This window comes from Fulmarus glacialis, unplaced genomic scaffold (assembly GCF_000690835.1).
Source record: "Fulmarus glacialis isolate BGI_N327 unplaced genomic scaffold, ASM69083v1 scaffold20385, whole genome shotgun sequence".
NCBI lineage: Eukaryota > Metazoa > Chordata > Aves > Procellariiformes > Procellariidae > Fulmarus > Fulmarus glacialis.
In genome coordinates, this window is record NW_009212562.1 from 852 (window position 1) to 27,915 (window position 27,064).

The 27,064-nt window shown below is 35.5% G+C and overlaps 1 protein-coding gene across 1 annotated transcript; it reads right to left on the reverse strand.

Annotated features, from left to right (window-relative positions):
• Window positions 1–462: 462 nt before the first annotated feature.
• LOC104076903 (unconventional myosin-VI) lies at window positions 463–26,010 on the reverse strand. Its single transcript, XM_009577929.1, has 17 exons — window positions 25,981–26,010; window positions 22,365–22,477; window positions 21,206–21,363; window positions 20,129–20,220; window positions 19,568–19,640; window positions 17,033–17,160; window positions 15,884–15,979; window positions 13,629–13,802; window positions 9,915–9,953; window positions 8,203–8,296; window positions 6,049–6,179; window positions 5,827–5,904; window positions 4,768–4,897; window positions 3,876–3,966; window positions 2,507–2,657; window positions 910–1,118; window positions 463–553 (listed from the first exon to the last, which is right to left on the reverse strand). The coding sequence occupies exons 1-17, from the start codon at window positions 26,008–26,010 to the stop codon at window positions 463–465; spliced, it is 1,878 nt and encodes a 625-aa protein (XP_009576224.1).
• Window positions 26,011–27,064: the final 1,054 nt, after the last annotated feature.

Sequence of the window (27,064 nt, forward strand, 5' to 3'; positions counted from 1 at the left end):
CTAGAGACAGTCCTGTATCCTCTCATTATTACCAATATTCTGCAAGTGTTTACAGTTAAACTGGTACACGACACAGCCTGAGTCCAGATGTGACTTCTAGTAAAAGAGTGCCAAACTTCCCTGCAAAAACCTCAAAGGCTAAATTAGGATTCTCCAGTGTTGTGTACTTTTTAACTTTAAAATAACTTTAAAAATCCTTTAAAAACAAATGCACCTCTAGTCAAAAGACCTGAACTTGCATGTGGACGAGAAATAGGTGATCTATCTTGGGATGCCCTAATCCTGATTTTCGCCTTACATTTACTACTAAACCAACACTGCTGAATGACTTCGAGACATGCATTTATAAAATGAAGCCGTTATACTCGGTGGAGAACCTAAGCTGTGAAAAAGATTAAAAAGAAAAAAAAGAAATCCAAAACAACCAACAACAACCAAAAAAACCCCCAAACCCCCACACAGCTAAAACATTACCTGAATACGCTTTTCTTCCTCTTCCCTCTTTTTCCTCTCTTCCTCTTCCTGTTTTCTCTTTGCCTCAATCTCGGATTTCCTATTACAAAAGAGGAAGAGGAAATGAAAACATGTTATTACAATGCAAATGAACAAGAGATATGAAAGCATCTTCCATAAAATTGAATGGTAATCCAGAAGTCAGTACACACAGGACACTACATGTAAAGTCAAGAAACTTTCCAAGTCCATCTGTATTTCCAGATGCATCATATCATTTCTTCCATACTCTATTCTGGCTACACTGGGAAAGGAAGTGTTTTAACGCTGCACAGCACACCAGGAGTACAATCCAAGCAACTCTCTTTAAGCACAGGAGTATTAAAAACAACCTTCATTAAAGTGCCTTTCCTATTTTTTTCTCATTCTATAACCAGCAACTTATTCAAGACTCACAGACGTCTTTCCTCTTCTTCCTTCCTTCGTTGTTTTTCTTCCTCTTCACGTCTCTTTCTTTCTTTTTCCATTTCCTCCTGGATGCGTCGTAGCCTCTCTGCTTCCTCCTCTTGCTGTTTCTTCTTTTGCAATGCACTCAGAAGCTGCTCTGAGCTTCTAACTAGAGCATCATATTCTTTCTGTATCTGTTCCCTGGTCATTATAGTGGTCTGTAAAATGAAATAGTAAGAGGGGATTATATTCCTTCACCTTTGTACTTCATTTTTTAAAAATGTATACTGAAAAAATATTAAGTGAAATGAGAGCGCTGTGCAGTATAACTAAATTATATATACACTTTAGGGTGGGGGAGGCGCTTGAGCACATCCTTCCCTTCCTTCCTAAAATCCTGAGGATCCGTTACTCTCGTCTCTCATAAAAAAACATGCAAAGTAATCTCCATTTTATCACTGAAATTAAACATGACTTCTCTTTAAAACATGCCTTCATTTTTTAAACCTTGCCGTTTTAAGCAACAGAAATTCATTCTTACCATGCTAAGATGAAAACTAAGCATCTCCAATGTGCATTTTGTGTCACGTTCTTAGCTTCTACAGTGGTTATTTACAGCTCTGCCTTTTATGTCATAGCACAGAAAATTACTGTTTCTCTTACTATGTGTGCTAGCACTCAGAAAAAATATTGGACCATGCTGTGACTAACTTTTTTTAAAAAGGTATTAGTAGCAAATAACAGATTGAAAATACTTAAGACAATACCCTTTGCTACATATGTTTTCAAACCTCATTGATAGCTACAATTTAATTTTATTTTACGATTCACATTGATGTATACTAATAAAATTGCAGTATGGGGTGTTTGCTGACCTTTACTGAGGGTGTATCATGATGATAATCAAATTGTCTTGTTTTTATTAGAAAAGAGAACTGGAAATTGACAGGTTAACTCTATCATCTTTTCAACTGTGATTTTAAATAGAAAACTCTTAATACAGTACACTAAGAAAGCTACAACATTGCATGAAACAAAAATTCAACACATCAAATTTTTTCTAACATTAATAAATCCCAGTGTGCTTTCATTTTGTCCGTGTGCTCTTGTGGCAAGAAACAGAGAACTATAGACCCTGAAGCATAATCAGCAAGCTGAATTCTCTTTACTACCACGTCTGAAAAAAACTTGTAACTGGAATATAAATCTCTTCACTCTGTGATAAATGCTTGTATGTTTCAGCCCTGATTAATTTAAATTTTTTTAAATCAATAAATTGCATTATTCCAATAATAAAAGCAACAAGCAAATTATTAACAACACTCGTCTCACAATATCAACATGCATTTTTGCTTTAAATTCTCCAGTGCCAGTTTTGAAACAAAGATAATAATACCAAAGTCTAGACGTATGCACCCAGTTTCAGGATCCACTTCAGTTACATTCACAAATAATTTTAAACAGGATTTACCCAGTGCCTCTGAAAATTAAGAGTTCTATATTAAAATGTCTTTTCTATTAAGAAAAATACATTGGCCTTCTACTTTAGATTAAGTTTTTAAAAGATTCCAGTATTAAGAAACTATTTCTCTGATTATTATCATACCTTAATTTTGGTTATTGAAGCATCAATAGAATACTCCAGCTCCTTGACCTGCTTGCTTGTCTCTGCCTTCCCCTCTTTCAGAGCACTTACTACTTCATTAAATTTATCAAGTCTCTTCTTCAGCGTACGCACTTTTATCAGGCCATCAATGCTGTGAAGGTAGGACAGTTTATTTGTATCTTGACATGTTTTTACAAGGTGGTATTTTTAAAACTATCATTCACATTAACGAAATAGGGGAGACAAGTTATGCCTTCTGATAACACTCACCCTTTTTTTTTGAAATTGAAACATTATCACATGAAGCAGCTAAGCAATGGAGCCTTTTGCAAACAATAATTAGCAATGGAAAAATGCATTTTTATTTTGAGAATTATTGTGGGGTTTGTGTTTTTTTTTTTTTTCCCCCAATAACAAATCATTAGTATTCACTAGAGGATTTTGACTGGAGTGGACAAAGGTTGAGTTGTGCCACTCACTCAAAGAGCAATAATGGGACTGAATCAGATAAAACTACACAGCAGGGAACCCAGTCATTAGACCCCACAGGGAAAAAAAGAAGTCTGGGGAAAAGAAGATTCCAGGAAAACTTGGAGCTTTTTGAAGAACCAATACTGAAGGCCACACATGCAAATTACAACTCTGCAGAGACACTCTTCCTAGAAGGAAATCACTGAACTGGGCTTCAGGAAAACAACACACAAAAAGCAGAAACCAAATCAAATCATTAAAGATGAGGACAGAACAGCTTAAAAATATAGGGACATGGTCAGAAATGCCAAGGTACAAAATGAAACATAACTATCAAAGGATGTAAAAGAAAACATTTTATAAGAACCCCACTATTAAAGAACATAGTGTTGGATCTCTATCAAAGAACAAAAAGGTGCCAGCACAGCTTAATGATCGAAGTGGTTTTTCCATCAGTATTCCATGCAGTCAGATTAAAGCTAATGGAATTACTTAATTTCAAGAGGAGACAAGACAGACAGAACACACAATTATTTTTAAGATAAAAAAGAAAGGGAGCTATAAAGGAAGGTGTGAATGGGTAAAGGACAAAAATTAATGAGCTTAAATTTCGTTTAGAGAGACTTAACTAAGGATTTCTAATAACTAGGCTATCACTGAAGGATTTTATGAACAAAGAGCTAAACAAACATCTCTTAGGAAAGGTTCAGATTTAGTCTATTCATCCTTGGGAAAGAGAGGAGGAACACGACACCTCTCAAAAGTCTCTTTCAGTTGTACTGAGCATCATTCTATGACTTCAGATATATTTAGTTAAGCATAGTAAATCTCCTCTTTACATTCACAAGAAAGTATTATTAAAAAATCCATTTTCTTCAACCAAGGAATATCCTCTTACCGTGGTTTGTGCTTTCTCTTGCAAAGCCACATCCGAATAGTCTTTTGTATTTTAATGCAGGCACTGGCTCGATATTTTATCTTATTTTTCACTGTAAACACACAGCAGATACTGAGTCTCAGTGGTTTATACTTTGGTTTAACAATGGTTTACAACGGTTATACAATGCTTTAACACAACTCCTGTATTACTCACACACTTGATGGCTCAAAACTGTATGTAGACTACGTGGGCTTGAGAGCTAGGTCTATACCGGAACCACAACACTTAAGACACAGCAGACAACAGAATTCACAATCCTGAGCCAGGCATAGAGGCTCCCGCCCAAAACAAACAGAAAGAATTAAGCGTGTGCACACTCACAAATAGTGCCACACTATCAATACTAACAGGCACTTTTTTGCTGATCAGCAGCAATTGCTGGAGTGGACATGTTTGCCTTGTAATTCATGTCAGTGCTTTCAAACATGCAGTTTCTGTCCAGAGATGACAACCTCTGTGCAGGCACTTCCCAGAACTAAATGACTCCATGTTGTCAGCTGAGAGTTGAACTACTGTTCTTCTGCTGATGTAGAAGTCTTCCCCACAAGACCTGTAATAGCTAGTTATTTCTGTGCAAGTGTTTACCCAGGCTTCAGTAAGCACCCAAGCAGACTAGACACAGGAGATTGGTGGTGGGCTGTATGTCCCACTTTTAAAAACCTCTGCTCTATGCCCCCCTATATGTACCTAACATAAAGCATAAAAAAAATCTCACCATCCTTGAAAGCAATTACTCAAACTTTAGTATGTAACCATCTGCTATACATGTCCTTAGCCACATTTCAAGGTAATAACTGCTTTGCTATATTTTTAACAAACATTTTGATTTAATAAAACATAAAATACATACATTTAATCACTGAGAGAGAACACCATTGAACTTTTTTCCAACGACTGCAGATAAGCCAGCGATTCACTCGTTTAACTAGCTCTGCTAAGTGATCTGGATCAGACTTCATTATCTGATCAAACTCTGCAAACTAAAAAAAAAAGTTTTACAAATGAGGAGAACAGAGAGTGTTAGACATTATTATTTAAGAGCATGTTGAGTTAAAAAGGTAAAATATTTTTAATGTAAACTGTATATCATCATTATATCAGCTTTCAATTAGTTCAAGTGAGCAGGTACGTCTGGCATCACTTTATTCTTTAATGATAACAGAAATGACTACTAGGGTTTCTTGTTTGTTTGTTTAATTGATGTGCAACAATTAGCATTTTGAATAATCCAACCATTTATTAATCACTAAAAATATTTATTGCCAAAATGTTAAAAAATTAATTGTTTCTCTACATCCTGAACATTTACTCTGGTCTTCCACAACTTCAAGACACCTCTGATTTTGCATCTGGGAAAAAATAAAGCCCTGAAAGCACTTCTCAATTTTTAACCTTTGTATAGGAGTCCAACTAAAGGCAACCTTTCTGAAAATCCTACACTTCTACTTTTTGGTAATTATGACATTCTTCTGGGACTACAATCATTTTCCTTTCTAGTCACAACAGCTCCCTACTTCATCTCCTTTCTCTGCATAGCAGCAGCAATGCTTAGAATCACAGAAGGAGATTTCACCTATAAATAGATTTTACTAGAAAGTATTTTTCCTTTGCTCTGACTTGCTCTTTTTAATAGTCAACAAAAGTCTTAAGTGACTGGTAGAACATCTGGAAATACAAACATTGCATTAGGAATACAGCAGCATTAGCAAGAAGACTATGAAACCAATTATATCAGCTCTTATATATATTTTTTTCATAGAAAATTAACAGTATTTACAAAAAACCCAGGGCAACCTTATTTAAGTTGGCCACACTTTTACCAATGTGTTGAACAATGTCACCTTCAGAGGTCCCTTCCAACCGAAATTATTCTAAGATTCACATTCATGAACTCCAAGAGAAACGTTACCTTGCCGGGTCTAAAAAACACCTTGGTTAACCCAAATTTGAAATCATTTTCATTCAGTCCCAAGGCTTTAAATAGTGCCTGAAACACAGAAAACAGTTAGGATTATATTCTGCCTCCTTCAAAAAAAAAAAAAAAAAGAAAAGTTCAAAAAACACAAAAAAAACCCCCACAATACATTTTTTGTCCTGGATGATATAGAAGAAGAATTAATTTCTTTCTTACCTTGCAAAAAAGCCTAGGATCCAGTCGAGCCAATTTTTCTGGCAAGTATTTCTTGTACATATTATATAGTTCATGAAATGAAGCTCGCGAAGGGAAACCACCTTGCATCAAATCCAGAACAGACACCATTCCTAGATTCGTAGAAGCACAGGCACAAAAGTTGGTATCAGTAAAAGCGAAGCGATGATTTTTATGATAACCGGTAGTTTATGACATAAGCCTCAATGACATTGTTCAGAGACTAAACCACAAAGTTCAGCTGGGACTTGATCTAGCCTCTAACATTTCTTGATCATGTGATCATTCACAAGAAGTTAATACTGAACAGATGAGAAGAGTGCATACAATTTTCTCCCTATTTGAGAGGTAAGTAACACCCAAGCATGCAGAGGATCTTTTTCTAATATTTCTTCTAAATATTTTTTTTCTTTTTAGCAGACTTGACATTTTCATTTTTAAAGAGAAAAAAAAAAAAAACAAAACCAAAACAAACAATGCCCAGCCAAGCTTTTATTTTCATCATGTCAGTGATATTTGTGAGATGTGGTACAGATGCAGCGTCAAAAACATATGCAGTGCTAGAACATTTAGTGTACTTGCAGAACTAGGTATAAGCTGCTAAGATGTAATTTTAATGTCTCATTTTGGCTCCAACTAGGACATCAGTAAAGCACAGACACAAAGTCAGCAAAAGGTTTAAGTTACTTTAAGTAGCACAGGCCATGCCAGTTTTTGCCCACTGCTTTACATAACCCTATCAACAGATTTTGCATATAAGTTTTTAAGTTAGCCCTTAACTTGTGGTTGCTGTCTTTAAACTTAATCTTTTGCATATTTGCTTTCAATGAAAATTTGATTTGTTTACACCAAGTCTTTCTTTTTTAAAAATGATTTTATAGCATTACATCTTGCTCTTTTAGCATTCCGTATTATAACTTTACTAGATTCAGCTTCATTTACTGTTGCTAAAGTAAGCACATATGGAAAAGTGAGCTTGTAAGATCACTGTAAAACACTGCAATGGGGGAGGGGAGGGCGTAATTTGTTATTTTTTCCTCTCTGACATGCCAAATGCTGTTCACCTGAAGAAACCTACTGCTAATGATGTTAATGGAATTCTAATTGCTGAAAAGTTGTTAAGCTTTTGTGACGATAACTTGACATGTTAAACATGTGGACTTGTCAAAACATCAGCTGCTGAAAAAAGGACTTCAAAAAGAGAAAAAAATTAAGCACAAGCTGCTGAAAGTACAAAAATACAGAAAAGGGAAAAAAATAAATATTGAAGAACTTTGATGAACGAATACCCTATGAAGAACAACAATACTAGCACTCTTAATTCCCAAGCAAGCAGTTCCTTCTGCTGTTCAGTGGGGCATGAGCAAAACTGCTAATATTCATTCTTTAAAATAAAGCTGTAATATTGGAAAGCGCCTAGCATTTCAATAATGATGAAAATGCAGCATTGCAATCTGGAGTATATAAAGCAACAGGAAAAACTATGCTGAAGTGCCCTTGATGGAAGTTCAGCTCCAAATCAAATTAACAGTGGTATAAAAAAATTTTGAAAAATTAAAACAAGGTAATTAAACTCTACCATAGTATCCGCAAAATCAAAGAAAACAGGTGTGTTTCAATTATTAGATATCTCAGCTAATACTGACTGCCTCTAAATGCACACAGGAGTTTCTAACACTTCAACTGCCACAGTAATTATTGTTCTGGACTGAACTGCTGCCCTATTCACATTGTGGGCAACACAGAGAGATGGGATTCAGCTCCAAGTCGGGAAATCTAAATTTATGTACCAATATATGGCTACAAGGCTTCTTACATATGCACATGATGTCTGAACTCTCATTATAATCAATGGAAAAACAGTTGACGGAAATTACATCAACTCTCCTTGCGAAGAAGAGACCTTATGGCTGTTCAGATGAATTATTTCTAGGGTTCTATTGACTAACATGAGAGCTAAGTTACTAAGAAGCTAAATAACTGTTCATAAGGCATAAATAAGCTACCCTCTAGAAAGCAACAGTTCAAGCAAGGAAATACTGCTTCCATCTCACATATTTCAAACTCAGGTCAATCTATAATGCCCAAAGTAATAAATAGAGGGGAAAAAAAAAAAAAATCAGAGGCATACACTACCTGAACACTGAAGCTGAGAGAGGATCTGTCCTCCTTCAAAATGGTGATTTGTCATCTTTAAATTAGGTTTGATACAGCGAATAAAGCTAGACCCCTATTACCAAAACAAGAAGTTAGCAGAATCTACACATTTTTAAACCTCCTGGAATAACAGTTAGTCATTTAAGAATTGGGGGGGGGGGCGCAATACAAAATTACAAAATAATAGTATTCTAAAAGAGAAATGCTGACATTCTTTTTCCCCTCATATATCAGTTTTGCACTCTAGCCTTGGTCTTGATGTAACTCATCTCAATGCTCAAGCTATTAATTGGATCCTCAACTTTTGAGTTTTCACTCAACTGTTCTTCTTAACATTAGTACAATCTACTTACAATTTAGCAGTCTAGATTCTACTACCCTCATTATCTTCTACAGTCACATCACCTAAATGCCTCAGTCCTCCAGAGTTCATATCAGTGAACATGCTACCAGCATCCTGACATTGGAATCATGCTAGATGAACTTGACCTTCCTTTCTTCTAACTTTCACTTTTTACAGTTTCTTTTGGCTCATGGCTTCATTCTCCCTTCCCCCATGTAGTTCCAGTCTGCTCCTCTCTTATCACGCTGTGTGCTACCTCCACAATTTTGACCACTGCTTTCTCTGATCATTTCACATTCGTGAAGGATGACATTTTTGCAAAACACCATCCAATTATTCAGATTTTCCTATAACAGGTGGCTGCTAACGATAACCTACCTTATATACTAAAACAAAATTGGGACTGAGAAAACATAGTATTACTCCTGGTTTGCAGTGTCTTCTCTCTTTTTCCATCTCTCAGCTGAGAGTAAGAGAGCACCTGCCAAGGGAGTTCTATATTAACAATACATCCTCAGTTATGGGTTAGCTAAACTCAGAGTATAGCAAGCCTGGCCACATACTTTTTCCCTGGACTGGGTCTCAGTTCCAGATTGTTCTGTGTGAAAGATCATCTTTCTTTCAGACCAGCCTCACAAGCACAATAAAATCTTAATGTCAGCTACACTGCAGCACCTGTCCCATTTGTTTCCCATGTTTTTCCTCCTCCTTCTTTTTTTGACAGAGCATAACCTCATATCTAGAATTGGTTAGAACATGCAGTCAAGAGAAACAAGAATGTGTTCCTACAAGTTCTTAAAAAAATGGGTATGTTGAACTACATGGAGAATTCCACAAACTATCAAATTACATCAGCTAAATTAGCAAATACTCATTAGGGGAATCAGGTTCTTTGACCATCTGTGCATTTACAGCCTATCACAAAAGTGAGATGAAACATTTTATTTTTAATGGCTTTATGGAATCTGAAAACAGTACTTAGTAATAAATTATCATCTGCCTTACTTCTAAATAACATCTCTAAATCTTCTGCAAATTAGTCATCAGTGATAACCAGTGAATGGAGGGAAGTAGAAGTGACAAAAAAGGAGATTGCAGCCCAGACAGATTTCATATTGTTTACTCAAATTGTGTAACATCCATTCTACAACAACTTTTTTAAAGGTGGTGGGTTTTTTTTAAAGTAACTCAATAATCATCATCTGCACAGCAAGACGTTTCAAAAGTGCCATGTAACTGCAAACTCTAAAGCAATTACTTGTCACATTTATTGTAAACCATATTATTAAGGTAATCAATTATGACTTATGTCAGAAAATTTTGAACCTGCATCTGTATGTATACTTACAGTACTGTGAAGCTTCTCAAGAAGCAAATTTAACTGAGTCTGTAAAAGAAAACAGATATTTCAAGAGTCTTACCATGACAACTACAGAAATAAACACACAGAATAGTGGTATAGCATTACTGCATGCATGTTTATTGTTAGTAAATCAGACAATTGATAAATCAAACATTCACAAATTTTAACAGACAAAATCATGCAAGTGTGCATGAATGGTCCTGAGGAAATTGCTTGTGTTTAGTTGTACAACAATACTGTACGGACTAGTTACTTACTACAACATAGTTATCAAAAAAAAGTGCAACCCCTTTTGGGAAAATAAAGGAAATAATGCCTACGTAATAAAATTATAAAGAAAATGAGACTGACCAGCAATAATTAAAAAAAATACACTGAAAACTTGTGAAAGCCCAAATTTAATCTATAACAGGCATATATTTGCATGTTAAATAATTAACACAGAAAACAGATATGCTCGGGGTTTGCTTGGGGTTTTTTTGAAGCTAAGTCAACATTTTGGTGAATGAACTTGCATAATCTATTTTTAATTCCAAACTTCCAAATTTTTAATTCTCTGTTGATGACAATAGACTATAATTTTAAAATCACATTTACTGAGGCTGGATTTAAACACGCTGTAATGAGAAAAGACCACAGTCCTATGATTATTTGGGGGCAAGTCTACAGGATCACCAGAGACTTAAAGCTATCAAGGAAAACGAGTTACAGTTGCTATTGAATGTAATTGGTAGAGACTTAAAATATTCCAGAACCACATCAGGAAAACAGCTATACTTTTACTTTACGGATGTGTCTATTTTATCACATAGATTACTGCTGTGCCAGCCTTTCTAGTTTACCAGCAAGCATTAAGCATATAGACTGAAATAAGACAAAATTCTGTATGTGCTAAAACATATTCCTCATTTTCTGTACTGGAACCAAAATTTAAAGGATCTGACTTTTGACTAATTTTTTTTTAACCAGATCTTTCAACTACCTTGATTCCAAGAAACTAGATTTGAATGGGCAATATGCATCACCTACAGCTGCCAGTCGTCCTTCCAGTGGTTAAAATTGGTTTGGGTTTTTTTTAACTTATCATGGATATGGTTAGAAAGAGAGAAGGAGTGCCAAAAGAGGCATGACAAACACTAATAACCTCCTGCTCAGTTCTCACTTACACATACTCTTTATATCTCTACTTGAATATAATTTTCATGTTTTCTTCAGTTAGAAATGCTTAATTTTGGAAGGGACAGCCTAATTTCCATCAACAAAATACATTTCAGCTAGAGGAAAAATACCCCTTCCTTATACTCTGTGATTTGACAAGAAATAAGGCAGAGCCATTCTCAGGTAAATTTCACTAATGAAATGATCATATGAATAAAACATATTGCTAAAACTACTGCTCTTTGAATTATCACGATTTAATCCATCATTACCGTAGTAAGGTAAAATCATCCCAAAGATTCTTCAGTGGATCTGATGAACTAATCAATCATTATTTCCTTAGCTGATTTATGAGAATTAACTTTAATTAGTTATAAGGAAGGGATGTGTGAAGGATTTCATAAAGAGAAGTCCCTGCAACATCATCTAATAATTGATGTAATTAGAAGAATTTGAGACTGACTTACATACTAACACACTAAGAATTCTTATTCTTAAAGAGATTAAATTTCTACTAAGATAATAGAACTTATTTTGGTGTCATCTGAAGTGAAATTTTCAAGGCTATTAGTGTTCATCAGCAGCATATGTTGTGTCTGGGAAGGTAACACTAAATGAATTACTAGAAGTAACACATACATTCAAAATGCCATGAAACTTGAAAACACTGAAAGAATTATAGATTGATGGGCCAGATCCAAAGAAGACTTTAGTCACGTTCTAGGTGCAGAGGTGAACACCGAAGTCCAAAAGGCAATCCAAAAAGTTCCCCACTCAATTGCTGCTTAACATAAAAAATTCCTCCCTTTTTACTTCAGCCCTCCTTGGACAATGGTATCATTCACATGTCCACACCTACTGGATGTGGGGTGTTAAATCCAAGAGGAATCGAAAACCCAGATGGAAGAAAGTGGAAGCTATCTCAAAGATCCCACAGTTGGTTTCACTTTGAAAATGCAGTCATAAAAAACAATGGATCCTAGCTTCACCTACAACAGACTCATGGTTGCAGGGTTTGCTCAGGAGATGGCTTATCTGTATGTAATTCCATTTTTCAGTCTGCCTTCTGATCACGCATTTTATATTAAACCAATTGCTACAGTTTAATTCTACAACCGCTATATAAGAAGGAGGAGGAAATAATTGTCAGAGCAAAACTTAAGAGAGCAGGCTGCCCAATTCCCAGTTAAATACCAAAACCACTACCTTACAAGTCAGACTCTGTCTCCTACTCTTCCTGGCCCCATCAAAATTTTATTTCTGGCTACATACAACCCATCTCCAGAATGGTATGAGGAGAATCCCCTTTGTCAGACTGCCCAATAACTTGGTGCTACGGGAAATACAGTAGACATAAAACACTGAATACAGTATAAACCTGAAGCAAAATACTGTTGCTACACAAAAAGGAAGTGCTGCTACCATATCCTTCCTGTTCTTCAGCCCCTGCTTTTTTAGAGAACAGTTCTAAACACTAGCCACAAGATACAATTATGCAAGAAGGAATTTATCTTGCACTGATTCAGCACTTAACCTTGACATGGAGCAGAAATGCAGAAACGCTCTTCTGCTATTGGCAGTGCTCCGCTCTACAAGAAGGTTTTTGGATTGTCTAAGATACCTGCTTTCCCCAGGGACTGCGTGATGTGGGGTTTTAGGTGCTCTAGGTAAGGTAGCATACCAAAAATGTGCAGCACTTGACTTGAAGGCATACAAATCCTTCATTGGATCTGGCCCAGATGTGTTGAGAGGAGCTCTTGCTGAAATTGCAGCAGCTCTACCAGCAGAAAATCCATGAGATTGAAAAATTTACCTGCAGCCCACGGTTGTGCCTGCTTTTCATCTCTTAATTCCCCTATAGTTCTCTTTCTAGCCATCCTGAGCTGGAATAGTCCAGCTAAAATAAAACTGCTGAATGAGAAAAGGATGCAGAAAACATTTGGAGAAGACAAGGTTTGAAGGTCAGCTTTACAACAAGCAGAAGAAAGGAGAAAATGAGGAGAAGCATCAGATTCAGGTATTGAGAAAGGAAACATTCAGCACAATGAACATCTTTCTGTGAAAGCCATGACTATCTTTATATTTTAGAAGAGGAAAAACAGTGGTTAGGTTAGATATTGAATTTTGAGAATGGAAAACTGTAGCCAATTGATACATCTTCTAGAATGCACAATTAAGATAGGATAGAAGAACACCTTTTGTCACATTTAGAACCCCTTAAAGTCCACAAAATCCAAATTTAGATCTCAAGACTTTAAACTTTATGAACAGAGACTTCCATGTGGCTTTGCGGAATTCTGACTTAAAAATTACTGCATAATCTCTGTAAGGACTATTATGAAACATCTTTTTGACAGAAATGCATAGCACGTAGCTTGAATATATTGGTTTCTTATAATTCAATAGAAAAAACATCTATTTAATAAAATTTTCTTTGTATGAATCTCAAGCTACCACTAGTTGTCCCAACTTTAGGTTCTACTTATTTCAGGTAACTTAAAAGTGGAATATATTACAAGATTCTTTGCTATATTATGTTACCTTGAATTTGTTTCCCACACTGATGAAACTAAGTTTCCCAGCTTTTTGTTTGGGATCCTTGTTGTTGTTAGTGTTAGATTCAAACAGCTGTCGAACAAACTTATCCTTGGATTCACATATAAGAGATTCAAGGGACATGTGCAAAGCATCATTGTTTTTTTCCACAAATTGCATCTGGAAAGACAACCCAAAAAATAATAGTACATTTAATTATTTACAATAATAGTACACTGCCCCAGTTACTTAAGTCTTAAAGAAAATTAAAGAAAACAATGTTAATTTTTAATTAAATACTTAATTCAAAAATCAGCAAGAATATGTGGGGTCCCACATTATTTCAAACAACTTTTCAACTGGACACACGAAACATTAATGACAGAGAGAAAAGATATTCTTAAATTTGAAGGATGTTGGAATTACGAAACCCAAGATAAGGTTTAGTGCCTTTTAAGAGATCAGTTGTGTTTCTGTCAATGATTATCCTCCTTGTTTCCATTTCCAGCAGTCAGCACATCATCACTTGGGAGTTCTGAGAAGCTTAATTCTTCACTGCTTGTAAAATCACTTAAGATCAGTTGTGAAATGGGAATTAACATGCACACTTTAATTGGTGCATCTACACAGTTTGGAAAATGAAATGAAAAATGGTTATTTTAGTAGTACTATGACTATTTAAGAACATTTGATTTAATAAAAAATATTGACCCTTCCTACAAACCTTACCTCTCTGCTTTATTTAAACTGGCTCACTAACTTTTAGAAGTTAAGAACAACACATTACACTGAAATTCACAGATCAAGACACTAGTATCCTATTTCGCACTAACAAAATTCTCAATAGCTTTTGGTGCAACTTTAATAGTGACTTTGATATTTATGAACAGAAGAGGCCAAGACTAATTCAAAGAAAATATGAATTTGCCAAATATCCCATAAAGCGATTTAATGGTAATGAGAAACAAAGGACAAACACAGGCCTCCAAAATTCCCTTGGACTATCAAAACACAAGACCGGAACATGAATGCAGCCCGAGGAGCGTCCTCACCACAAATAAGATTGTAAGAACTGCCACAAGTGCAGCGAGAAAGAGAAACAAGTAACAGGTGAGGTACAAGGCAGCTATAGTCCAAAAGTTTTAAGGCCCAAGCTAAGTCCCTCTGAGGGAGGGGATAAGTTAAGTCAAGCATATTAGCTTAGCTTCTGGACCAAAGCTACCTCATATCTCATTGGTTCTGACAGCAGAGCTTATGTGCTCATATCTGGCTCCGCTGTTCCTGAAGACACTCTAAGGTATTATTAACATATCATGATGAGGTATACAGTTTAAACACAGAGCACTTGGAACGAATGTGTTTCAATTTTATTTATTATTTTGATATTGACTCACTGAGTGACCTCAGAAAAATCAGGTAGGTAACACACAGACTTCAATTTTCTTATTTGTAAAATGACCTACAGAATGTGCCTACTTCCAAACAGCACAGCAATCATTATCATTCTTGGAGTATTTTGAAGTAAATAAGAACAAGCCCTTAAAGTATGCATTTTCAAATGACAAAAAAAAATCTTTGGAAGTAGCTTCACTCTTACACACTGGAGTTACAGACCAGAACAACGAAGCATTATGGATCTTTTGTTTATCCTAAAGTCTTATTTTAAAAAAAAATTAGGTTTTAGATATTAGCTTCAGGTGTTTCATTGTTTTTGTATGATGAATAGTCAAAAAAGTACAAGAATCTGGAATGTATTTTCAGAGTAGCAATTTCAGGTATTTCATATTCGTACATGAAAGATTCTACTGCCAGTAGAAATGGAAAACAAAAAGTATAAAATATGATTTTTAATATAACATAAACAGTGACTGCATTCAAGGATAGGCATGCTTCTGAAAAGTTACTCTTAAAGTCTAACAATACTTTTATATCACATAGTACATTCCTCTCCCCAAGATGCAAACATCTGTTGATGTAAGATTTGTAGTAGATAATGAATAAATATATTTAATATTGAGACTATTACCTATAGATTTATAACAAACTCTTACACGAAATACATGTCACCAAACCAGTCTAATCTGAGAAGTTAAACTGTCAATCCTGTCACATACTCACAAAATTAGTTTCAAAGCTAAGACGTATCAACTTTTGAATTTTTCTTCTGATGAAAGGAAATTTTGTTATTTAACCTACATACACTGAAAAATACAAAAATACTACAAAGCGTAACAAAAACAGTTTTGCGTAAGTAAAATTACCGTCTCATAGCATACTGCTCCTGCAAAATGTCGGATAATAAAGCCTTCATCATCTCTGATATTTCTGTGAACAGCCAATTTCGACTTTCTAGGAATCTGGAATTAAAAAGTTGAATTACAAAGAAGAATTACACTGGAGAGCGAGGAAAAGTTTATTCTTAAAACATCACCATGATTCTGCCAGGAGCACTAGGTGTTAAAAATGACATTTCCTGCAGTACAATTGTGATGACCACTGCCGTTCCTGTTCAAACCAAAATATTCCAAAAACCTATTTTCATTCCCTTTCACACCCTTAGATACCTCACATTCAAAATAAAAGTCACCAGGATTGCTAACACACCAGCTAGTTGATTTTCTTTTTGCCTTCAATGAACAATTTTTGTACCATTCATTCTGCAGCTGATGAATAGCCTTGTCATATGAATAGGATTAGACAGAAGCTTAAAATATGTTTTAAGACCGTGTATTTTAAAAGGCCACTACCTAGTTGATCGTACACATACCGACACAAATGTTTCATTGCACAGCAATCCAGTTAAGCAAGATTAAGTGGAAACTTAAGGAAAGGTAAATGGATGACAATTTTATTTGGCTCCCTCTGCTTGCCTTTTTTTTTTCCCCCCTTCCACTTCAACAGAAGTCATGTACATAAATTGCAATAATTTGCATTAATCTTCCACAGAGTGCTTTACGTTAAAGAATTAACAACAACAAAAAGGTTTTCCTTGTGCATTCCCTATTTTCATCTCTGAAGTGCTAGCTAGACACTCCATGTGAGTCAGATATTCTCCAAAGCAAGCAATTTTTGAAAGGAACAACAAAATAGCTCTTCTGATATGAAATAATATAAATTAAAATGTGTTTTTATTTCCTTTTCATGCATTACATGTTAACAAACTTCAAATGTAAGTGAAGAATGTGGCTTTAGTTTCAGCAGGATATTAGAATTGCTAGAAGACTTAAGCCTTCAGTGAACTTTTCAACAAACGTAATAAGCAAACTTGTCTTTAACAAAAGAATATGGATTGTGCAGACTGGTGTGGTATGAGATTTCTTAGGAAAGGTTTTCATTAAATTGAAGTGTTACTATCAATTGTTCCCAGAACTATTTTAATAAAACAAGACAGACAGCAAAAATAAACCTACAGAGAGTCTGAAATGGTCCTTGTGTTTTTGGTGCACAACTGAAGTAAAATGCTGATCACTTGGTTGGGGAAGACGATTTTCTTCATCCAAAATATCCAGTACACCTATTAATTTTGCTTCAATCAAATCTATTAATAAAACAAAATATGTTTACAAAAATTGAATATATAACCTCATATCAAGTTATATAACCTCATATTACAAGTTTAAAATGCTACTGATCTGATTCTGTGTAACAGTATCTACAGAAAGCTGTTAATGCAAAATACAAAAAGTCATTGCAAATTAATTCTACATATCTGAATTGTTGATTCAATCGATATCCTATACATACCAAGTTCTAACTCCAACACAAGGAACACGAGGGAAAAAAGATCAGGCACGGATTGTTTGATTTTTACGCTGGGTCTCAAGTTGAATTTAGTCATCTAATTCCCAAAAGGTGCCTAAATGTTTCTGTGGTACAACTATAGGTCTTTATGGGATAATTGCTTATATTGTTGGGGTTTTTTTTAAGCTTTTCATCCATGTTTCACCACATGTCAAAACTAAAAGCATGAAAAGGCACATACTTCCATTCACAGCAGGATGCAGGGAGGAAAAGTGAAATGCATTTGTTTTAAGAAAGGCAGATCAGACTTGCGCATACAGTGGTGGTTTCACAATGTTTCACAAGTGTATTGCCTTGACCTTTCACATACATATACAAAAGCCCTTGAAAGCTGACATAGAAATTCATGCTCTTGAAACTATTAGATAGAAGAATTTTGCAGGTTTTAAAACTTTCTTGTATTATCTATGAAACTGTTCTTGTAAGAATAATTTTTACTACCTACTTTTTTTCTGTGGAAAGGAAGAAATGACTGATGCTTGTACTGCAGCAATGCCTACGAACTCTTACCACAGATCATATACAGTATGAGGCTATATATAAAGCACAAAGAATTTATCCTTATAAAATTTGAATAAGCTAATTTAGCTACAGAGATGACTACCATTCCATCAAAACCATTCTAACATACTAATGACTGTTTCTAAGATTCTTCCATAGTGTTAAAAAACTGTCTGTGTCAACAAAGCATCCCTCTCTCTTGTGACAGTTAATATTTCTAAATGTTCACTGCTGTCACTGGCCTGGTCCAATACCTTAAACAAAATCGTATTTCGACAAAAACCAACATTCTTTTTCTCACTCACTTCAAAAGGCAGTAGAAAATCCTTTTCTTCTGATTATGCAAGAACAGGAAAAAGGCACACATGCTGTGGTTTAACTAAGCTATAATTTTATTAACTTATTTAAGAGTAACTCATACAATGAAGAAATGTGTTAAATCTGTGGTGGGGTGTCATATGTTGGTTGGAATAGTAAAAGGGGTCATGACTGAGTGACTGCTACTTGTATTCTTAGGTAAGCTAGCCAAACCTTTTCTATGGCACGAAAAGGCAACAACTTGGCAACAATCTCTACAACTGACCTATTTTCCCCCTATGAGTCAGACAGAGACCTTTTCTTCCAATAGCCACCAGAGAACCCCTTTTGATCCTGAAATACGTTTCAAAAAAGAACATGCACTAGGGGGGAAGCTACCCCTTTTACAGAAACATGAGAGTCTCTAAACTATAACAACATTTTTGGGAACAGGCTCAGGCTCATATACACATTATTAAACACATTATTAAACCCCTAGAAGAGATAAGATTTGTATTCATAGAAGTCATCTATTTGCTGTTGCTACGTTTTTGTTCCCTCCTCCAAATACCTTCCTGTTGCTTTTTCACAAGATATAGATAAGAGGTTTGCTTGACAAGATTGTCTTTAGTTAAGCCAGAGCTAGTGACTGTACAGCGCTATCTGTCAAAGTGAAAACTTCTTCAGCAGAGCTACAGAAACTCAGAAAAAACAGACATTTTGCAACAGATGTTAAATTCTGTCACACTCTGCTCAGCCAGGACTGACTAGTTACCATAAGCAAATTACTGTAAATGCAAAAGCAAAAAAACCCCACCAATTTGGAGAACACAAGCGGAACTCAGAGAAAAGAAAAAAACCACAAAACAACATCATCATCATCATCTTAAGCCTCTGGTGTATATCAGGCTGTGGAAGCCTAAAAGCAGCAGTAACATCTACAGCCTGTTGCCTATAGTTCATTTTGTTTCCTTGCTCACTGGCTCAAAAAAGGTGGGGGGAATGGGATTGGATTTAATTCATGCAGTATTTTTCACCAGACACCCTCACACCCTTCTTCACTTTATTTACTCTTCTTCACTTTAGAACACCCCAGTTAGGTGTTCTAATTAGTTTTCTAGGAAAATGCACAAGAAATTTACAAGCCCCAGCTGCAGTTATTACACACTGTAGGACAACATGGCTCTATTACCAACGAGAACTGGAATGTTATACAAAGCTGGAAGAACTCACAAGGTTGCAACAGTCATTAGAAGCATAAAATTACTAGTGCTATGCATATTTTGCTATGCCTCTTCTGCTTGAAGCTTTTTTCTTCTATGAAACTAACGAGTAGCTTGACATACCTATACAGTCCTGATTATCTACATAGCGCACTTCATTAACCCCCAGGCCTTCTTTTTGGTAAAGTTCTTGTTCCTTTAAAAAAAAAAAAAAAAAAAAAAAAAAAAAAAAAGGTAATTGAAAAGAGAAAACACTACTCACCATGTATTTTTTTTACCCACCAAAAATGTTTTTTAAGTAAACTTGAAGACATTTTTAAATACAACATGAATCAACACAGATTTTAGAATTTCCTTCCATAGCTTAATACATTCCAACTTCACCTCCTTAATGATATGCCCACGCAATTAGATATTCCCATTAGGTATATGAGATACTGTCCAGTATCTGGATGCCTCATTTTAGTGAATGGTAAAAAAGAAGAAGAAAAAAGATTGTTGGTTTTCAAAAAGCCATATTCTTTTCTGGCACAACTAGATGTCACACTGTAGGAAAACAGTTTGTCAACTGAATTTTTTTTAATCTAAGCATAATGTGCAATCTTATGGAAAGCAGTGCTACTTTAGTAAGATTCTCTTTACTAAAAAAATAAAGCCTCAAATATAACATTAAATATAACATACCTCTTTCAGAATCCTTTCATTAAAAAACTGCTGCAGTTTTTCATTACAGTAATTAATACAGAATTGTTCAAAACTGTTGTGTTCAAAGTATTCTGAAAAACAGAAGTTAAACTTCTATGATAAACCAGTGTTCCAAGAATCATATTACATAGTAACTAAGAAAAGCTTCACAGTGCTAATATTTAAAGATGTGTTCAGATCCATATCTATTTCTTTCAGTAAAATAAAAGCTTTTACAGATTTTCAAGTTGCACATAAGACAGATATAAAAATACTGCTGAAGATCATATTTCTAAGACAAGTAACAGACAGTTATACCTGACAGCAAACCAAAGCAAGATGCTACAGTGAAACTGTACCAATACATCCTCATGCATCCATGTTACAACAGGCTGGCACAGGATATCATAGCTCTAAAGACCTGAAAACCAAAGGTTCCCTTTTTCACTGTTCTTGGACCACTTTGGCAGGGCTAGAGCACACCAGAAAACATGCCCTATTCTGAATCTCAGTGAGGCAAACAGCACAAAAGCTTTACGGGAACCATCAACACCCACCACTTCCAGGGAGCAACCAGGAGCCCAAAGTCCAACTCTGTAACAGAACTATACAGTCTCTAGGAAACAGTATCTTAATTCAGAGGCTTCGTTTGCCTGTCTGTCAGTATGCAGTGATCTTCTCAGGACTGAATGGGAAAACAGCATGCACATGCAATATCATTCCGAATTTTACTGGGTGGCCACAGTAAGATTCCATTCCATATTTTGAGTCCTTCAAAAGCTGCATCTATGTAGACACTGAATCTGAAACCATTACAAAGATGCCTAGCTTCACACTAATGCTTGTTAGTGTTATCAGGTCATGAAGAGAAGCTCTACACCTCCCCTACATTCTTGTGTCTCAGGAGAAAGAGGCTTTATCTGCTCTCTTAGTATCTTCTTAAGCCCTTGTAACCCATCCCACCCACCACCACCAAAAAGAAAACGCTCCCACTCTCCATTACAGAATTTATCATTGAATCTTTGGTGGCAATAACAGACAAATAGAAAATTAATTTTTTTTGGTAAGTATACTTACCAAAACCAGCTATGTCTAGAACTCCAATGAAGAAAGAAGAAGTCTCAAATGGAAAACACTGGTTTACCCTGTTCACTACGTGGTCAAACAGATGACTATACACCGTTTTAGCCAAGGCATCACGAGCATTGTTTGCTTGTTCCACTTTCAAGGGTACCCTAAAAAAAAAAAAAAAAAAAAAAAAAAAAAAAAAACCCAGATCTTATTTTTCAGAATTCCTTACTCTGAAATTCTGAGATTAGACTCTAAACTTAAAAAGAGCCTTTCCAATTATTGTAAATTAGGACACAAAAGAACCTGAGCTCTACGCCCAGGTAGAAAGCAATCTTGTCAAGTTAGACTAACTATCCTATCTGTAAAAAGAAAGAATAATGTTTCACTATCCTCAGTAGAAGTGAGATGCAGATGTTCTCATACTCGTTCATTAGATAATTAGAAACTATATTGATAAATGCCAGAGAAAGATATTTAAAATATATACATTCCCATCTACAAAAAATGTTTCAACTATTTATTTATGAGCTGTCTAATTACAATAAAACCTATAGTTCAGTTTTGCTCTGACATCTTTGTCCTTATGCTTTCATAAGGGCTGTAACTAAAACTGTAAGGCTGTAAGTTAATCAGTAACAAAAATAAAAAAACAAAGATAAGGGAGTGAAAGTTAGATGCAATCCTGAAATAAAGATTCTTTTTAAACACTGGAAGAAGGGGCCTTTAAAGGGATGAGAATTTATTCTCCCTCCCTTATTTATATATTTATCCGATGTTAAAGTAAATCAAAAGAAAAGATTTTTAGGGAGAGAGCTTTTGCTAACCAAACTGATAAAATTTGCTGGGAGGAACAGGGAGAACTGATGTCAGTATTTTTATCACACCAATCCTCTTTCTCATGAAGAATACAGGATGATGGCTGTATGCCAAAAGCTCTTATGATTTTTCTAAATATCTCAATCTGTTGGCTTAATAAAACAAATCACTTCTCCTCATATAACACCCTATATTACTTCTTCCCACATACCTTGCCTCTCACATCCTTGATCCACCAGCACTACAATAACAATTAGTAATAATCAAAGGATAGACTGTCCAGCTAAGGTGGTAGATAACCAATTATGGAACTTCTCAATTATGCAGCAAATCTACGTTTAAAAAATACCTCTTATCTGAACTGTTGAAGTAAGCCCTATGTACAAGGTTGAAGACGTCACTGCTGCAGAACTGCCCTGTCGCTGCCTCCAGGTATTTTTCTGTACACAGGAGTACAACGAACTGGCAGGCCGGAAAAGGAAAACTTAACACTACACAGCTTACCCATACTGCATCATTTCCTTCACTTCCCAGGATTAACAAGCACTAAACTAACTCATAATTATTATTTCTGTATTTTTTCAAGGATGATATTTCTGATGCAGAAACATGAGACTGATGGAGATCACTTTCTATTGTGACTGGTAAGTCAGGGAACCAGAGACTCTGTTCACTAAGGACACCTGCAGCTACATTACATTAGATAGTAATTAGCTTTAACACACAATCTTGTCTTCCACTAAGTATCTCCTGATTTATCTTAAGGTAACAAGTACTGACAGAAATCTTACCTTATAAATAGAAGGAAGGTACCTTTACATTCCATTCTGATACGTTTAAGAGATCAGAATACTAATTCCCACATGTCAACTGCAGGCCTATTACATAATACAATACACATTTATGCTTTCAATTCATTTTTTAAAGCATGTTAAACAACATGGCAGAGTCACACTTCTAGAGCATTTATTTATAAAATGGCCCTGTTCTTCAAAAATAACAAATTCTGCCATTATTAAGTAGAATTCCAGAGACTGCACAAAACCCTATTGTTATTTTAAATTATCACAGTATGCAACAGAAACCCATGGAAAGAAAACGTAACCCTGCAATGTGTTTTGCACAGAACCACAAAATAATGCTGAAATTGCACTGAACCAGTCGATACAGAAGAACCCTATTACAGAACTGACATTCAGCATGAGCAACTTCCTTTGTGTGAACTTGCTTTCCCTGAGCTCCTCCTTTCCTCTGGTCTGCATACTGACAAAGGAATCTCCTTCCTGCTCCTGTTTCTTGTCTGAACAGGAAAAGATGTATTTTCCTTCCTCCATTTCACCTTCTCCCCCTCTCCTCCATCCATCAGCTACTTGTAAGGAACAGAGAGGAAATTCTTCCTATTTTCTAAGCTATTTGGTAAAGCTGCAACAAAAAAACTTGTTTGGTCTTCATACTAATTTCTTCAGCAAGGTTTCCAGTGATCCACAGAGTCTGAGGCCTAGCGGAAAGAGCTTTCACAGGCTGGATTTACCCTGTGGACGATTCCAGAACAAATTTTCCAGAACATTTTCCAGAACAAATAAACTGCAATTAAAATATGTATAATTTGCCCATGGTTGTCAACAATTAAGGGAGAGAGAGCAGGTGAAGCGATACCCATCAGTCACTGTCACCCAGTCTGGTTACTGCTTCACGAATAAAATGGCCTGGATGAAATAACCCTATATATAGTGAAAGACCTATGTAATTAAAGAATATAAGCAGCACATTTGTAATTTGAGAAAAGTTAAAGTTCCAAAAACTGTAGAATTTTTTTTTTTTTTTTAACAAAATCATAATTTTTGAAGGGACTAGCCTCCCAATGTTTTTCCAACAGAAGCTTCACCACAAAAAAAAAAAAAAGGCATTTTTGTAATAAATGTACTCAAAAAGAAGGTAAAGGACATGGAATTATGTCAGTTCAATTTTTCACACTGTAAAATAATTTACTTTGTGATGACAGAGTTCTGTTTGACAGTCTTCTTGGAAAGGGAGAAACTGAATAAGAGATTAGTGCAATGCATTTACAGTCTACGAGGTATACCAGATTTTGAATACTAACATATTATTTCTCTCTGTAAACACACTTTACGTGGATGGCAAAAACATCAGCCAACAAGGTGACCATTATGCTCTTTTTGGGAGACTAACAATGACAAATAAATGTAACGCGGCTGTCAAGTCTCCCTGGCAGTCCACTGCACATTAGTATTTAATAAAATCCACAGAGATAGCATTTAGCATCACCCTCCTACTGTTCCTTGTTGGCTCCATTGTTCCCAGCAGAACAAAGCCTTTGTTATGCTCTAAGCACAGTGATTTCAGCTGAGCTATTTATTCACTGTGGCCTATTAGGACTCACATGATCTACTTGCACACAGAAGGTCCCTAAGAAAGAGAGAGAGAGAAATGAGTAGCTCTTTGGATTGCTGGAACAAAATAAAACAATGTACTTGTCAAAACTCTAATATTGATAGCAATCAAATAATTTCTAAACTACGCTACCATAGAAAAACCTGGTGGCTATTTAATATCTAAAGCAGTCCAATCCACTTTCCTTGTACATGCAGTAAGCCACACGAGGAGAAGATATTAGTGTCTTTATTAGCGTATGCTTGCTTTTAACTGCACAAGTTCAGAAAAGGCTAGGTAAAGAGGCATTAATCCTTTGAGACAGTGGAAGGAGTCCTCTGAATTCGTTTGTGCCATCCACAAAATAAAACATTGGGGAAAAATAAGATCTGCTGGCACAAAACCAGACTTTGTGTTTGCAGACTTTTGAAACAGTACACTGCTAACAACGCCCCAGGCTTATAAGGATAAATATGCTGAACAGAAAATCTTTACAGTCTTAATCCAAAGTGAATTTGAAGCTGTAACAAAAATTGTATTTGTTCTTAAGAAATCTTCCTTGACAGGGTCACTTGAGATGTGGTGAAAGAGAAGCAGTATATTATGAGACATCTTTGCTTTAGTGTTTGATATGTCCCACCAAGCATTCTCAAAAGGAAACTATACAGACATGCTTTATCTACATGTTATGTGTACAACAGCCAAAACTAATCTGTTCTCAGAGGCTGAGTCAATAGTTCACTGAGAGCATTTCCAGTGGGGTGCCATCTGAATCCGACATGGATGCGATTTGTTCAAAATCCTTCTGCTTCTAGTCAACACTTTCACTTAAAAGGAATGTGAAGGTAAGGGTATTTTCAAAAAACGGTCTGATAATACTGAATTAAGAAAGCAGAAAATCTAGCAAGATTAGCATACAAAATTATTTTCACAAATTGAAGATATGATCTGAAAATCCACAAGATAGATTTCGGTAAAGGAAAGTGTGTGGTGGTATACTTAGAGAATTCAAAAATGCAAGATGGAGAATAACCAGGTAAGCATTGAGTCAAGATAGAAAGGTCAGCAGTTATAGTGGATCACTAGCTGGATTAAGTAAAAAATGTTACTAACTTTCAAAACCTGCAATTCTCATATCGCCATGCGTTAATATGAATACGATCCGTACGGTTTAATATATTATTTTCTACTCTAATGTTATGCATAATACTGGATAAAGGTTCTCCTGGATGAATATATCAAAGATTTTGCTGTCAATTTAGACATGGTCTGGAAGAGAGCAAATAGTAAAACTTGGGAAATATCGGCCACTTGGAGGCACTTTGTCCTGCAAGACCCACGTCTTCCTACATGTAAAGGTCATTATAAAGAAAAAAATTATTTGTTACTTTCCATATCAGCTGATAAGGCAGCAAGATGATAGTGACTAAGAGTCCCCAATTTCTAATAACTGGGGGGGAGAGGAGGAAGTTATAACCGCTTTCCAGAAATGCACTGTTGAATATATTATGAAGAGAGTTAGATCTTGAGCTTCTAACTGAAGGCAGAATAAATCCTCCCCAATCATTACTTACCATTTGACACTGCATTATAACTTTTTCCATGGTAGTCACTATGAAGTTCTAACTCTTGAACATCCCTTCTTTCAAAGTACAGAAATAAGCAGATCACCAAGAAGTCTACTTGTTTGCTCTGTCTAGAAACACACCTCAAAGGTCAGCTATTCAGTTATAATGTATTACTGGAACAACAGCCCACACCCATGCTAAACTTAAGACTCCTGAATATGAGTTAATTCAGAAGACCTTCTGCATTCCCCTAAAAAACATGATGTTCAAACAGCACAGGATGTCACTGATGGTTTATTGTGCTCAAATTTTGTCCAGGAAGATCAGTTTCACCCTGGAGATCAGGAACGGGCACTGAACAGTATTTCCGCTACAGCTATTCTCTTTTAATTTATCATTATTGGTTAGAATTAGGTAGAGCTCAAGATTACTTCTCTTGCACAGAATAAGCACTGGAAACCTTCATTACTCAAATCCATTACATCCCTCGAGGGCTGAAAAAGACAATGCTCTCAAGTACTCAGTTTTTCACCTCATAAGTCTGACATAACCTAAGGATGCATTAACTAAAACCTGCCACCCTTACTGGCCACAGTGACATACCAAAGTTAAATCAATCAGCTGTTACTTTGTTTCAGTCCACAAGTTTATGAAATGTTAACAAATACTTCATACTATAAGACACAAATATAAATAATAGTAATAGATTTCAAAAGACATAAAATATGCAAGGAACTTATATAAACCACATTAATACAGATAATTAATTACGGCTTTCATATATTAAACTTCTGGTGTAATGTGCATAACGTTGTATTTCTGATTCACTGAAACAATCTGATTGTTTCCGTAAGTCAATAAGAAGTACCCATGCATCTTCCAATGAGTGAAGTGAATGTTAATTAGTTTCCTAATTAACGGATTGATGTATGCAGCTAAACATTGGGAATTACTTTTAATGTGCTCAAAACCATTTAGCCCAAGTTCAGTTTTTGATGCGATGTTTTCTTTAACTCCAGAAAATACACAACATAGAAAACCAAATGTTAAAACACACAATTCAGTTGCACACAGCTTAGCTAGCATCCCT